This window comes from Tupaia chinensis, unplaced genomic scaffold (assembly GCF_000334495.1).
Source record: "Tupaia chinensis unplaced genomic scaffold, TupChi_1.0 Scaffold000065_1, whole genome shotgun sequence".
NCBI classification, from domain to species: Eukaryota; Metazoa; Chordata; class Mammalia; order Scandentia; family Tupaiidae; genus Tupaia; species Tupaia belangeri.
The window spans coordinates 1,654,117-1,670,363 of record NW_006159523.1 but is presented as its reverse complement, the minus strand read 5'-3'; the positions used below and the strand labels follow the sequence as shown (position 1 = coordinate 1,670,363).

The following is a 16,247-nucleotide window of genomic DNA, read 5'->3' as shown; positions in this document are numbered from 1 at the left end:
GCAGGCATATGTGTTTGTATGTTCAAAATCCCGAGAGACTTTTAATCTCTCTGGCATGCACATGTGCCCTATAGCAACATTTTAAAAATAAATTAAGTAAATAAATAAATAAAAACTAATTAAGCAAAGTTGATTCAAAAGAACCAGACAGTTATATTTTCATTGGTCATCTTGGTGGAGGGTTTCATTTGTTACTGGTTTTGAATTTCACAGGATCATACCAATATAATGTGCCAGAATCCTTGCCTGTGGCCTCTGTTGTGGCCAGAATTAAAGCTGCTGATGCAGATATTGGAGCTAATGCTGAAATGGAATATAAAATTGTGGATGGTGATGGATTAGGGATTTTCAAGATTTCTGTTGACAAAGATACACAGGAAGGCATCATTACTATACAGAAGGTAATGTGTTATTTTCATTTATGTTTTCTGCAAGGATAACATCACGGATTACTGGGAAGGTACAGCTGCTTTGATGGGAGCATGCAGACAAACTGAACAGCCATATGAAACCATTGCTATTTTAATTTTTTAGTTCTAAGCTTCTTATTTATGTTTAAGTGACAGAATCCTAGAGAACCTTGAATGACACTTGTCCTAGCATCCCATCAATTCTGTTCTCAATCCTTGTCTCTGGCACTGTAACAAGAAGACACACTGACAAATGTGCTGTTTCAAAGACCTGCTTGGAGGGACTGGCAGATGATATAGAGGTTAAAGGCACTAGATTCCCCCATGGCCAACTGCAGTTCAAGTCCTAGGCCTGGCAGCTTGCTTTTTCGCTTTCCCTTTTTTTTCTCTCTCTGTCTCTCTCTGGTCAAATTAAAAAATAATAATAACTAGTGGAATTAAATAAATAAATAATTATTTTAAAATAAATTTGAGAAAAGACCTATTTGGAGAGATGTTTCTTCTTTGACTGTTCTATTAGTGGAAACCTGTAATAAATTGAAAGTCTTTGTATAAAAACTAGATTTCACTGATTTCTGCTCATATAAAAACAATATAGATAAAATTGGAAATAGAAGCCATAATTTAGAAAACTTGTTACATTACCAATTATTTATAATTGATAGTAATCTAAAGACTTGTCAAGTTCAAACAGAATGAGAGTGAAAACTTACAGGGGATAGAAGCCCTTCACTGTCACTTCTTCACATAATCATGATCTTGGACAAATGTTTGATTTTTAAAAACAAAATAATTTGGGACCAGAAGATGACATAATGTTTATATTGCTGGACTCCCACGTAGTTGACCGTAGTTTGATTCCCAGACCTGGTGGCTTAAACTCACGCCGGGTGCATGTGTGTGCTTGCCCCAAATCCCAAGAAGAATGGAGAAGGGGTTGTGGCATGGCCATCCCCCCTGGGGGTGATTTCTTGCTTTCTCTCTCTCTGTCTTTCCAGTGAATGCTTGTACTCTATAGCAAAAATATGTCTCTAAAATAAATAAGTAAATAATAATTGAAAAGGTATTATTCCAGAATATAGCTTTAAATGAAATACTTAAAAAATCAAAATATGTAAAAATTCCTATTCTGCAAGATACTGGGCTATTTTGCCAGTCTCACAATCCAGGTGTACAGCTCTGTAATCAACACTCTTCAATAATTAACATATATCAGCAAAGAAAGTTATATTTTAGTTGTTATAGGAAAACATATGTTTGATTTCAGGCCAATGGGCAAAACACTTCTGCAATTATTTCCAGTGGACAGCTGCTGTTTTAACTCAGCTGGTGACAATCTGTGTACAGAAGTTTTAATAACTAGGATAGGCCAACTGTTGGTAAAATGTTTTATTTTGTTGTCTAAAATGAAAGGAATTCAACAAGGTACACCGCTGCTCAAAGATGCATCTAAAATCAATCTGCTCAAGTTTGAAAACTTTTAAAACTATTTTTATTGAACACATAATTATATTTTATATTATAATGAAGATAGCATAAATTGTTGAAAATATATTAATATGTGAGTTACTTGATTCAGTAATAGAAAAATAAATACCCTCAGTTCTTTAATATTATTTTTGAAAGTTTTGGAAAATAATTAAAAAGAAATCATGAAAAAATATGATCTAATCTGAAAGCATAAAATCCATGAAAAAAATTGCAAAGCGAAATTTAATTGGAACTTACAATGATGTTAAAAACAACACATAATAATTATTGTTACAGGTAGTGAGCAGTTTCTGTCAGTCTTTGTTTTGAGTAATTTAAGGGTATTATTTTATTTTTTTCAACAATCTCATGAAGATATTATTATTACAGTGAGCATATGGAAACAATATAAAATGTTCAATGTTGGAAGAAAAGGCTAAACAAGTTTTGATATTGGCATATTTAAGAATCTTTGCTAGGTTAGAGGTGGCACAATGGTAAGATATGACACCCTACAAGGCTGACCCACATGGAAAGGTTTTGAGTTTGTGTCTGGAGAACTCCTTGAGTGTGCCAGATATGTGTGTGCTCACAATCTAGGGCTGGCTGGTGCCAGGAGAGGGTAGTGACATCAAGTCCGATTGAGGATGCTTTCACTCTATCTCTCACTCATAGATGAAATAAAAATAAGCTTAAAAATAGGCAAAAGATTCATGGTACATTTCCAAAGTGCTATGGTATGTTTAAAGTATTATTGACAGTGTTTATATAAAATAGTACGTAGGGGATAGCAGGTATAGTGGTTAAGGCACTGAACTTCTACATAGCCAATCTCGTTTAGTCCTGGACCTGGAGCCTTAAAAAATCCTACCGGGCATGTGTGCATGCATGCCCAAAATTCTGAGAGGCGAGAGAAGGAGAGGGGTTGTGCCTTGGCCTTCTCCAGGGTGGGGGGTGGGGGAGATTTCTCACTTTCTCTCTCTGGTGAACATATGCACCCTAGAATCAAAAATCTTTCTCTTAAAAAATTAATTAATCAGATATTGGGTCCTCAGAAAAGTTATGATGCATTTTTGCATGGAAAAACATAGGACAGTATGTCATGAATTTTGTGACAACCCAATAAAATAAAATATTATGTTTAAGAAGCAATATTCAAAATCGTATAAGCCCTACATTTAGAATTTTAAGAAAATTACATTTATATAGAGTACAGAATGCACAAAAAGTGTCAGAATGCTAATAGTTTTATATCTGGGTCTTTACTAATTTTTAATAACTTATAATGTGTTATTGACATAATTAAGATGCTATGAAATGTCTAAATGTGTTATTCAGAGGCCAGACCTTAGTATATCTTATTAAGAGCTCTGTGTAATCTATTTTGATTATCCCTGAAGATGGAAATTTTTATTCAAACTCAAGTGTAAGTCATAGACATTTCCTTAGTGGGATCAAGTTGAAGTAGTCAAATCCCCCTCTGGTATTAAAAATGAGCCAAGCGTAGATGGAGCAGTCTGCAGTGCCCTGAACTGCAGTGCTAGAAGCTACATGACCACTGTAAATCCTTGGCATGGTCAACCTGGCATAGGCTGGGTGCGTGCACATGTGCCGAAGGTCCTAACAAGCTGAGGGGCTAAGGACAGAACACAGAACATGGCAGTGTGACAATCGCTCTTGCATGCATGAGCATGCTCTCTATCATAAATAAGTAAAAAAAGATTCATTATAAAATGAGATCATCCCCTGTCTGATAAGGTAATATCAACCATTTCAAATCCTTTGAATATTTAGATTAATAGAATTTGTATTTTTTTTCATACTAGAGTTTCCATTCTCTTGCATAGGAAGCTGGAAGACACTTTGCACCTGATGAATATTCAATAATTGTTTTTAAATATTTATAGGGCAGACATGTTTTAAAGGTTTGTTTCATGAATGAGAGAGGCAAAGAGAGACCCTGTCTCCCCAACAGGGTCTTGGTGATGCAGATTATGGACACCTTCGCGCCTGGTGTACTTAGCGCACTACTTGGTGAAGACACCTGTAAACCTGGGACCTTCCCATGTGGGTCTTCCTTACCATGCCATGTTTTATGGCTAAGCTACTATCTAGCCCCAGACACTGTATGAAAAGGCATCTAATTATTTTAATAACTTATTTTGCTGAATATGAGATCAAAATTGTATTATTCTGAATTGAATTTCTTGGCAATTAAAAACTAAGTTTTATTTTCCCAAGTGGCCTCTAATATATAAATATCATCTAATTATTGGTCTTGGTCTGTGTTCTTGCATAATGTCAATGTTTGTTTTGGAATAATTAAGTATACACAGTGTATAAGGAGAACTTTAAGAAATAATGAAAACAGAAAATTTTATAATTTTCTTTTGCAATCAAATTTTGAGTTTATTTTAGTGCAAAAACTTTTTGAAATTATCCATTACTTTTTCATCATACACATTTTTCCACAAACTTTGTAAAATATGTATTTAATGGATTTTTTAAATTTTTTTATTTCATTTTTTATACATTCAATTGCCTTTTTTAGCTAACAAAGTGAATATTTCACTATGTGAACATTTCTCCCTAGTCCAGTTGGTTAAACTATAAAATATCTTCAACACATAATACCACATTTCTTTGTCCCATTAATGCTTTGCCTCCCTATTTTTCTTCTAAATGTCCTTGCTCAGACCCTACTCTTCCACACACCCTATATCTGGTGTTTACACCCATTTTATTGTGTTTGTATATCCTTTAGTCAATCAGTTTCAGTCATAGAGGGCGGACACTCAGCATATTTTAAATGCGGACATATAATGTCTCTCCTTCATAGCCTGGCTTGCCTCACTCAGCAGTAAATCTTCCAAATTCTCCCTCTTTCTGTCAAGAGCCAGGGTTTTGTTGTATTTTTATGGCTGAATACTATTCCACAGAGTATATGTGTTACAGTTTTTCAATTTATCTGTTTGTGGGCATTTGGGTCGGTTCCATGTCTTAGCAATCGTGAATAGTGTTGCAGTAAACATCAGTGTGCAAGCACTTTTCCAATGCAGAATTCTTCTGTCCTGTGGGTAGATAAAGGAGTGGGATTGCTGGATTATATGGTAATGCTATTTCCAGATTTTTTAGGAATCTTCAAATTGTTCTCCACAGTGGTTAGACCAATTTACATTCCCACCAGCAGTGTAAGAGAGTTCCCCTTTCACCAAACACCCCCACCCCAGCACTTACCATTTTTTTTTTTAATCTTAGGCATTCTGACTGGGGTTAGGTGGTATCTCATTGTTGTTTTGATCTGCATTTCCCTTACAATGAGGGATATTGAGCATTTTTTCATATGCCTTTTGGCTATTCGTAGTTGTGGAGTCATTCAGGAAGAGATTATTTAGTTTCCATGTATTTGAGTGTTTTTGAGAATTTTTCTTGAAGTTAAACTCAAGTTTAAAAATATGGAACGCTTCATGAATTTGCCTGTCATCCTTGCGCAGGGGCCATGCTAATCTAATCTCTCTATCATTCCAATTTTAGTATATGTGCTGCCGAAGTGAACATAGAAAATTTTATAATTTTATTGCTGTGTCAAAAATAGCCAATTGAGGGACCAGCAGTTAGCATAATGGCTATGTCACTGGACTCCCATGTAGTCGACCGTGGTTCACGTCCCGGATCCGGTGGCTTAAAACTCACGCTGGGCACGTGTGCATGCATGCCCAAGATCCCAAAAGGAGAATGAAGGAGAAGGGATTGTGGCGTGGCCATCCCCCTGGGGGGTGATTTCTGGCTTTCTGTCTCTCTGTCTCTCTCTGTCTGGAGAGCGCATGCACCCTATAATGAAAACCTCTCAAAAAAAGAAAAATGGTCAATTGAAATTGTAATATTCATATAAAATTTTTCTTAATTCTCCATTCGTAATGGAGAATCAGACAAATCTCCATAGCTACAAAGAATAAAAAGTAAATCAGAATCAGGTCAAAAGAAGGAATTCATTTTGAAGTAGTGTACAAGCACCCCAGATAGAGAGAGAGGAAGCACTACCCAATGGGCTTGATCACACTACAATTCTTCCTCTTCCTCTTCTCTATCCCATTAGGATCCCAGGTGCACACATATCCAACATGTTTTTCAAGCCGCTGGGACCAGGATGTGAGCCCAGGTTGTCCAAAGTTGGCCAGCTCCTGCTGCACATTGTTTAACCACTACACTACAGAGCTGGTCCTGGGGATTTCATTTTTAAGTGTCATTCTTTCTTTTTTCCATGAAAGAAAGAGGGAACCCCCAACAGTCTTGATGCTGTGATCCATCCCCAGCCTAAGTCAGTTCCAGTTCATAGTTCATAGGCACACAGATGCTTGACATACTCATGTAAGTGTCTAGATGCAAACCTGGTACCTTCTCATATCGGTCAGCCTTGCAAAGCATCATGTTTTTCCACTGCACAGCTATCTGGCCCTAAATTAAGGGATTTTAAAGACATCCCTAGAAAGTGCAGGTATTAAATATTAGCATAATTTTGCATATTATTTTGAATAAACACTTATTTGAAAGGATAATGATTTAGTCTAAGAATTTAATAATGATTTATTATTATACTTTTAAAGACGGCTGCTCAAACTTGCTTTAAGTTTGGTAATGTGCAAAATGCATATGAATTTTAGGTGTTTTTTTTTTACCAGTCTTACTTTTTATTTATTTATTTTTTCCCAATTTATTTATTTGCATTCATTCACTGTACATCATTACAGCATACAAAATGAGATTTTCCATACAGAGTACACTGTGTATTGTCTCAATCAAGCACATCAACAAACATGTTATTCTTAGCAAATGATCTTCCATTTCTCCAAAGACCCTAATCAATCCAAATATCCTCCTAGCAAACACATGTGACACACACATTTCCATGAGCACAAGTCTAACTTTACGCATCCTATAAAGTAGCACCTAACTGGGGCCACATATCCTACTGCAGTCATTGAATAGATATATTTTTTTTTCCTGAAACTTTTTTTAGTAACTCAATTTACATTCCTTCCCTAGGCATCATCACAGCACACAAAATGCGATCTCCCATCCAGTACACACTGCATAGTGACTCAATCATGCACATTACAAAAAAATAAATTTCGAATTCTAGTTGCTAGAATTATTTCCACCCCTCTTTCTGACCCTCTGTCCCTTCCCACCCTCCTCTCACACCACCTCTGGTGTCCAAAATTGTCCTCCATTCCCTTCCCACCCACATTGCATTGATCACACAATTTTCTACATAACCTGACTACTTTCAAAGGTGAGTTCACTCGTTACTACTAAGAAAACCAGTTTTAACTTAAATCAAAGAACCGCCAAGGAACTTTGCTTCAAGCCAGGAAACAGGTTAGGATTCTATTCAAATGGTAGGTGCATGAACCTATCAGTCTCATATACTTTTATCTTCTGTTCTGGTTCAATTTTCCTGATGAAATTCTGGGATATAGTCTTCAATGCCAAGAATACATTTACTATATTGAGGCAAAAACATTAGATTCCGAAAGTAAAAGACTCTACAGCAATAGGTATCATGAACCTAAGCAGTATATATAGTTCTACCAAATGTTTAGTATCAGTAACTCATGCAATAGGATACAAGCATGTTAAAAAAGACCATCTCCATAGCCTAGTCACTAAATAAGGCATATCTCACATGGTTGCCTGAGGTTCAAACCTTGGCCAGTAGCTTAAAAGACAAGCTAAATGTGTGCATGCATGTCCCCCAAATCCCAATAGGATGGAGAAATGGAGAAGAAAAAATTGCAGTATGACCATGCTCCACTAGGGGACACTTTCTCCCTCTCTCTGGTCTTGTTCTAGCAAGCACACATGCCTCTGGCAACTAAAAAGAAAAGAAGAGGATTTCTGGAACTTTGCTATTGAAATAGGTAAAAGAAAATAATTACAATGGTGCTTATAAAGTGCATATAATATTACATGGAAATAAGTGAAAATAAATCTCAACTTTCTTTATGCTAATAATTGTTAGCGTTAGCAAATGTTGCTTCACACTTTCCTCCTACCCTACTGCTCTGCATAGTTCTGAGTAAATAATAGGTACTTGGTAATTACTTGGCATTTATCAGCCTAATTTTATTTGAGTAGCTCCTTCCACCTCCAAACTCAGTGTTTTGTTTTGTTTTGTTTCATTTTTACTTTGTAATTTTACATTCTTTGGTAATATGTTCCAGCACCTAAGCATTCCAACTCAGAACTCTCACTTATATTGAAATAAACAAACATAAATAAATAAGGAGTTCCTTTAAGAATTAGTGAAAACTAGTGAGAATGATACTTTTGCTTTTCTCTGCAGCTCATGCTGGATGATTAGTTTTTGCACTTGCAAAACTTGATTATAATTATACATTCAACTACTTTTTAGTTCAAAATCCACTATTAGGGACCAGCAGGTGGCATGGTGGTTAAGGCTCTGGACACTCCCACATAGCCAATCAAAGTTCGAGTCCCAGACCTGCTGGCTTGCTTTCTCACTTTCCCTCTCTCTTGCTCTCTCACTCTATGGTCAAATTAAAATAAATCAGTGAATAAATAAAATTTAATAAATATTTTTAAAAATCCACTATTAATCTATAGTCTTTTTGTCCTCAATCAATTATTTCATGTATTTATTAAGAAATATAATTCACAGCTTATGTGCAGCCACTATGCCTAGTGATACACTCAATTCTAGTCATTTAAAACTTGTCTTGTTTAAAATCCTGAAATAAGATTCATAGTCCAACTCTTCATCTAACCTTAAAAGAACTGTTGAAATTACTGAAACCACTATTTTCTAGATATAAATTCCATTATACTATTCATTCAAAGATCTAGAGTAGTCACTAGATTACTTTTAATTCCTGGAAAAAACATACATTTCTTCCAGCTCTCCAAACATTCCGCCTTTCCAATGACTAATCTGTGCTTTTCTTCATACCCCCTTACCCTTTCTTACTCATCTTTGAAGTCTGAAAAGTAGCTCTCATTCCTCCTTCTTTTAACTAAATAGTGGGCAGCGGGATCTATATAACTGATATATATATATATCTTTTCCTCCTTTTTCTAGGAAAGGAATGTGTGTGTATCCTTCAATAATGGGAACTGGTCTAATAATGTAATGCAGGTGAATCAGGGCCATAAATGCTCTCTGTTATTTTCCACAGTTGTACCTTTAGCTACAAGGACTTGGGTAAATATCCAAGGCTCTGCAGCCTGTCCATCAAGGCTCGGGTCCCTCTGGCAGCTAACTAGGTAGTCCCAGAAAAGTTACAAGGAGTTGAACATGGCCTGAGGTAGGAGTTGCATGGAAGATGTGTATGACTGGTCCTCAGGTACACAGGGAAAGGTTCACTGTCCCGCAGAGGAAACCAACCACCTGTGCAATGGTGTGGCATACAAGGTAACTGGTGAAGTTCAAAGAATGACTGGATCATCAGAAGAGTCATGACACGTATTTTTTTTTTTTTTTGAATGTTTTTTGTATTAGGGTTGAAGTCTGAAAAGTAGCTCTCATTCCTCCTTCTTTTAACTAAATAGTGGGCAGCGGGATCTATATAACTGATATATATATATATCTTTTCCTCCTTTTTCTAGGAAAGGAATGTGTGTGTATCCTTCAATAATGGGAACTGGTCTAATAATGTAATGCAGGTGAATCAGGGCCATAAATGCTCTCTGTTATTTTCCACAGTTGTACCTTTAGCTACAAGGACTTGGGTAAATATCCAAGGCTCTGCAGCCTGTCCATCAAGGCTCGGGTCCCTCTGGCAGCTAACTAGGTAGTCCCAGAAAAGTTACAAGGAGTTGAACATGGCCTGAGGTAGGAGTTGCATGGAAGATGTGTATGACTGGTCCTCAGGTACACAGGGAAAGGTTCACTGTCCCGCAGAGGAAACCAACCACCTGTGCAATGGTGTGGCATACAAGGTAACTGGTGAAGTTCAAAGAATGACTGGATCATCAGAAGAGTCATGACACGTATTTTTTTTTTTTTTGAATGGTTTTTGCTATAGGGTGCATGCGTACACCAGAAAGACAGAGAGACAGAAAATGAGAAATCACCCCCAGGGGGGATGGCCATGCCTCAATCCCTTCTCCTCCACTCTCTTCTCAGGATCTTGGGTACACCTGCACACGCACCTGGTGTGAGTTTAAGCCACTGGGTCCAGGACTCGAACTGCAGTCGATTACATGGGAGTCCAGTGATGTAGCCATTAAACTAGCTGCTGGTCCCCAAGTGCTGAACACATTTTTACATAGCAAGGCATAGATAAATATGTCGTGACTTTCCCAACAACCCGGTAGAACTAGGGCAATTTTACTGGCAAATAATGTGGAAGGGACTGTGCAAAGCCACAATGTAGTGTTAAGTGAAAGGACTTCTTGTGCCTTCTACAGGAGGCTGCTGCCAATAACTAGGCACATGTATGTATGAGCCTTTACAAATAAGACTGGATTCCAAGTGATACATATCTTAAGGTATTTTAGGTGCAGCTCTAATAAAACAGGCTCTCAGTAGAAAATTTAGGTATTTGCTAATTTCTCTTGAGTCCTTATTTTGAAACTGCCTCTGGTCATTCTAATTCATTTCAAGCATTTTCCTTCTTTACAAAGGACTATATTGTCATGTTGTCACTTTCCTTGTTACAATAAAATAGCGTACCTCTTTTCTTTCTTTTTATTTGTCTTAGGGGTTAAAAGCATTTGAAGTCGTTTGTAGTTTCTTTTCTTGTCCCTTCCTGATCTGTAATAGCTCCTGGCTGTCTGTTTCTTTTTCCCTTTGACATTATTCTAAGCTTGGTTATCATTGCTGGACTTCTAGCTATTTTAATAGCTCCTTAACCCATGACCTCCTTCTAGCTTCCAAATCCTTAAATCCAACCTTATTTTTTTAAATGCCATTCAAAACTCAACATTATTTGTTTTATTATTTCAATGAGCTTAAAAGAATATACTGTATACTAAGAGAATAAGATATAGTGATACCAGCATTAAAATCATTACCACAGAATAGAAATTCTAAAATAACTCATTAAGAATTTATTACATTTAATGAGAACTCTTCTTAATGACAGCTATGAAAGTAAGTTAAAACTTATTATCTTCACTGTATTCACATCATGAGAATATCACATGAACTTCTGGACCTTAATCTAACCAGAAGTTGTACCCCATTAAGAGTTGTACAAGGAACATCTCTCTCTCTCTCTTTCTTTCATACCCTTAAAACCATCTTAAAGCAATATTGTCTCATGGCCTAGAGATGGCAGCCAGATCCAAGTGCCTTTTGTCATGAAGTCACAATATCTCTGTTCCCTATTTCATATGAGTCTTTGCTTACATTGTTGAAATGAAGATTCTTTGGAGTGTTTTTGGTTTTGGTTTTGTGTAGTATTTTTTTTCCTCCCCCCCCAGAATGAAAGAAGCCTATCTGTAACATTTTCTCAGTCTGAACTAACAATATTTTTGGCCTTAAAAAGTAAAATTTTGAGGGCCAGCAGGTGGTGTAGTGATTAAGACACTGACCACAACTGGAGACCTAGAACAGCAGCATGTGCATATGCATGCCCAAAATCCCTAGAGAAAAATGAAGGAGAAGGGATTGTGGCGTAGGCATGCCCACTGGGGTGGTTTCCCACTTTCCTTTTCACTGGCTCTCTCCAGCAGGCACATTTACCTTATAGTAAAAACTTAAAAAAAAAAAAAAAAGAAAGAAAGAAAGAAAGAAAAAAGAAAATAAAATAATAGGATTTTGATTTTCAATTGTACTTACTAAGATTTGAATAAAAGTCAGATAAAATTGGGACTTGCATTATATCTCCTATATATACATTTATATAATGTTTGCAAAACTAGTCTTACAGAGTTTGCAAAGCAATGTTCAAGTCCCCTAAGGTCAGTGTTGTCTCTGTACCTGAAAGTAGTGGAATCTTCTGTGACATTTGGAATAGTTTTTTCAACATGAGTCACAAGAGCACCCGATTAAATCGAAGAAATTCTTAAAGAAGGTAAATGAGGCCTCCGTCCGTTATTTCCAGAATGTTTTATTTTTTTGTTTACTGAGATAAACAATAGCATCCTATGAGTAGTCCATCAGGAACCATTTGCTGCTAGGTCTTCCAGCCCCTTCTAGACATAGGAAAGCATTTACAGCCATATATTGCTAGAAAGAGGTTGGCAAAGATGCTGCTTTTTGTTAATAACAGAAGTTATATAGATTCGATGATTCCAAAGTCTCAGCCTTATCTCACAATTTTTTAATAAAGTTCCACTGCCTATTTCAGTAGTCATTTCTATTTGAATTAGATGATTTTGTACAAGGGACCATGGTTGGTGATTATCTGAGCTTATCTTCTCTCCACTGTATAGAATCATAAACCTATAGACCATACCCTTTTCATAACAGTTTACTAACATAGGTATAATGAGATTTCTTCTGGTTCAAGAAAATTATTATCATATTTGAAATACACATGCTTCTAAGCATAAGGTGAACTTAGGATCAGGCAGAACAAAAAATAAGAGAGAAGTAATCTATTAGTTTTTTTAAAGATACATTTTTAAAAGAAAAATAGAGAATTGTGAAAGATTTCTTTTGATTATGCTGGTATTGTTCCAGTGTCTTACAGAAAACATTGATTAATATGACCAAATATGCAGAAACCACAAAACTAAAGATTTGTTTAGATATTGCCATAGAGATATTTTGTTATTTATTATTTAATCACCCTTTATACATCAAATGTAAGCATGATTATCTGGTTTAAATATGAAAAAATGATCATGAAACTGCAATGTGAAACAGGTAAAAGGATGTGTATGTACTTCCTTGGTTAGTTATGAATACTTCTACGATAACCTGTATACAAAGCTTCAAAATTCACAAAAGGTAACCATAAAGATTATCCCATGTGAATGAAAGCTGTGTTTTCTATTGCACCTAGAATTCTGTTTTTACATTTTCATATCATAATCTACAATTTAGGAAATTTAGTTGTTTATTTTTCCATTGCAATATTGGCAATCCTTTCTCTAATGTACTTCAGTTTCAATATAAGACCTCAGTTGGGATTAAATATGGAATTTTTCTCATAAAATTCATTGCTATAGAGTTACAGTACAGCAAAAAATGAGTATTTCAAAATGCATTTCTCATGAAGGATAACTGCACATTTGGTCTCTGGCAAGTAGATAACTTGTTTTGTGGTTTATTTTGTCACACATTCAAGATAACATATTTAAGGGGTCAGCAGGTAGCATAGGGGTTAAGGCGTTGAATTCCCACATGGCCAACCACTGTTTAAGTCCTGGACTCAGGGGCTTGAAACTCCTGCTGTACATGCTCAGAATCCCAGGAGGAGAGTAGAGGAGAAGGGATTGTGGGGTGGCCATCCCCGTTGGGTGGTGATTTCTTCCTGTCTGTCTCTTTGTATCTCTCTATCTCTCCAATGAGCACACATTCCCTTTAGCAAAAAATCTCCCCAAAACAAAACAAAGATAACATATTTAAGCTTCTTTAGGCCAATTCGGTTATGCTATCTTTATCATTCCCCTATATTCATTTCCTAAAAAAGGCTGAATGGTTTCAAAATAATAGAGCTTTATTGTGGAAATGCTGATACAGCAGCCTGACTCCATTCTCTGGGTGTAGGGGGAGGGTAAAAAGAGAAATATACAGAGTCCTTTCAACCTAAAACTGAGCTGCACAGCTTGTAATATCTGGAGTTTACTATCTTGTATTGAATGGTGTCTTTTCTCTAATGCTTGCAATAATAAGGGATTAGTTACCCAAGTCAAGTATGTATTTTTGGTGTTTCATAAAATGTTGCCGATGTGTGGTGAAAGAAAATCAAACCAGCAACATTCCATTTGTTCCATTTGTCATCCTCTACTTAACTTTTTTTCTTTCAAAGATTCTTGTCAATCCTGAGGTCAAGGATGTATAGTTCTCAAAATGGGGCCGAGATATGACTCTTGTGTGTGAAAAGGTGCAAAGTTTATGTTAGTTGTGAAGGGTGAGATAGGGTGGAATGAATACATTTACCCTAATGCTGTGAACTTCTGAAATTTGATGTCTTTTTCACTTTACTCAAGACATTATTACTTTGTATATATATAAGTACATCCTTATATCATTTTAATTATTATGCATATGTATTTATGTATATATGCTCGTCATCTGCTTATTAATATATAAACTTCCCTGTGTTTGAGTAGTCAAGATTAGAGACACATTTCAGGTTTTATAAGGAATCAACATTCTCTGGAGAAAGTTGATACTAATGTAAATGTCAACCCATAATAGACCTGATCAAAAGAGGCTAAGACTCCGTTCACTTAGGAGTATTTTTTGTTTTTGTTGATTTGACAGTTACCATAGCAATGTTCTCAGAATAGTTTATGTTAAAGACATTTTCAAGTGTATTCATCATGAAATTTATTTTGCTGGCACAAGTTACCAATAATGTAAAAATTTCCTTCTTTCATTTTTTTTTAGTGTAGTGTCTTGATCCCCGATTAGTTTCAGTGGGGAGGATTCCAAGAAAAAGATATTTAAGAAATAGTTATGAGAGCATTTAGTGATTGAAAGGAAGATCAGAGAGAGACGTTAAAAATAAAAACCCATGTTTTTAATTTGAGTAACTAGGTGAATAAGTGTGGTATTCCATAAGAATGGAAGTGTGGAGAGAATTATTATGGATAGAATATATTGTTTGATACACATGTAATATTCAAGTAAATATATCTAAGAGGAAATGAGTAAGGTTTATAACTCAAGAGGACTAGAGGACAAAGTTAGGTATAAGAGTCAGAACAATATTCATGGCAATCAAAATGAAAAGGATAGTTGAAAACATGGAGAATATCTAGAAAATAAGGAAAAGAAAGCTATAGATGGTCCTTGGTGAAACTGAAAATTTTAAATTAGCAGGTCAGAGAAAGACACAGAGAGAACAATTTTTAAAAATCTAAAATAAAGATATTCTAAGCAGGTTTAAAAAATAACAGATGGGAATCAGTTCTGAGGAATTGCTCTGAGCTGTTGTGTTAACAGGCAGTGTAGTGGTTAAGGAACTGGACTCCCATGGGGTTAACTGTGGTTCAAGTCCTGGAACTGGCAGCTAGAAACTCATGCTTGACACACATGCATGCATGCTCAAAATCCTGAGAGGAGAATGGAGGAGGAAGGATGTGGTGTGGCCATCCCCCCTGGGAGGTGATTTCTCACTTTTTCTCTCTCTCTGTCTTTCTGATGAGTGCATGTTCTCTATAACAAAATTCTCTCAAAATAAACAAATAATAAAATAACTAATTAATAAAAAATCATATTTAGATAAATATAATAAATTGCATGTATTACCAGTAAGGAAAAATCAACGGATCTTAGAATCTATGTTAGATAAAGACAGTACAGAACTGATAAGAAGACTAGAATAGTCAAGGGACTGGAACCCTCAGTGAATTCAAGGATATTCCCATGCTTAGTTGTGATGATTTCCAAGGCATCCTCCCTCCTCTATCAGCCTAACTCAGAGTAATTTTATGTATCAAGATCAGTTCATATCTGCCACTGCTCCATGAGGGTTCCTGGGAAAACATCCTGAAGTGTCTTTGTGTCTTAATCTGGATTCATCTTTCCCGACAATGTATACGCCCCTTCCATGAAAATCGGTGGGCATGCTCAATAGTGCATGCACTACAGGAATTACAGGTGACAGTAGAATAAGGGAATTTCTCTGAGTTGTTGTGTCAGCCAAGTCACAAATGCCAAACAAAAACGTACTCAGAAAGATAAACATCACATAATCTCACTCATTAGTGGAAATTTAGAAAGTGGATCTCATTTATTTGTAGAAAGGAGGTAACCAGAGGCTGAAGCAGTTTAGGGTAGACAGATTGGGAGATGTTGATCAAAAGATATAAAATTTCAGTTGGATACAAGAAATAAATTCAAAAGAACTACTGTATAGCACAGTGGTCAGAGTGGTCATAGTTATGTGTTCTTGGAAAATGCTGAGCATGGATGTTGAATGTTCTCATTTCAAAAATGATGGCTCTGTGAGGTAATATTTATGTTAATAAGCACGATTTACACACAATGTATATATACTCCATGTTTTATATAAAAAGAATATACCCTTTTATCTATCAATTTAAAAATAAGTAAAAATAGTCACTTTAAATAAAGAAATGTAGTCATTGTCAAGGCTTATCTTGAATTTTATGTTTGTAATATCAAAACAGACTACCTAAATTCACAGCAAAAGCTGAGGTGGAAACAATGACACCCATTCCTCTCGCCAGATATCCCCACAGACCTGTGAGTATTTTATC

The 16,247-nt window shown here is 35.9% G+C and overlaps 1 protein-coding gene and 1 non-coding gene across 2 annotated transcripts in view; one reads left to right on the top strand and one right to left on the bottom strand.

The window, feature by feature from the left end:
* CDH7 (cadherin 7) overlaps positions 1-16,247 on the top strand; it is a 156,629-nt gene that overhangs the window by 84,465 nt on the left and 55,917 nt on the right. The window contains exon 6 of the mRNA XM_006141816.2: positions 214-401. Within this exon, the coding sequence (XP_006141878.2) occupies positions 214-401 (188 nt within the window). The remainder of the gene's footprint in view (positions 1-213; positions 402-16,247) is intronic.
* Positions 5,330-5,436, bottom strand: LOC114005082 (U6 spliceosomal RNA). Its single transcript, XR_003546997.1, has one exon. It is a non-coding gene; the product is annotated as a U6 spliceosomal RNA (small nuclear RNA).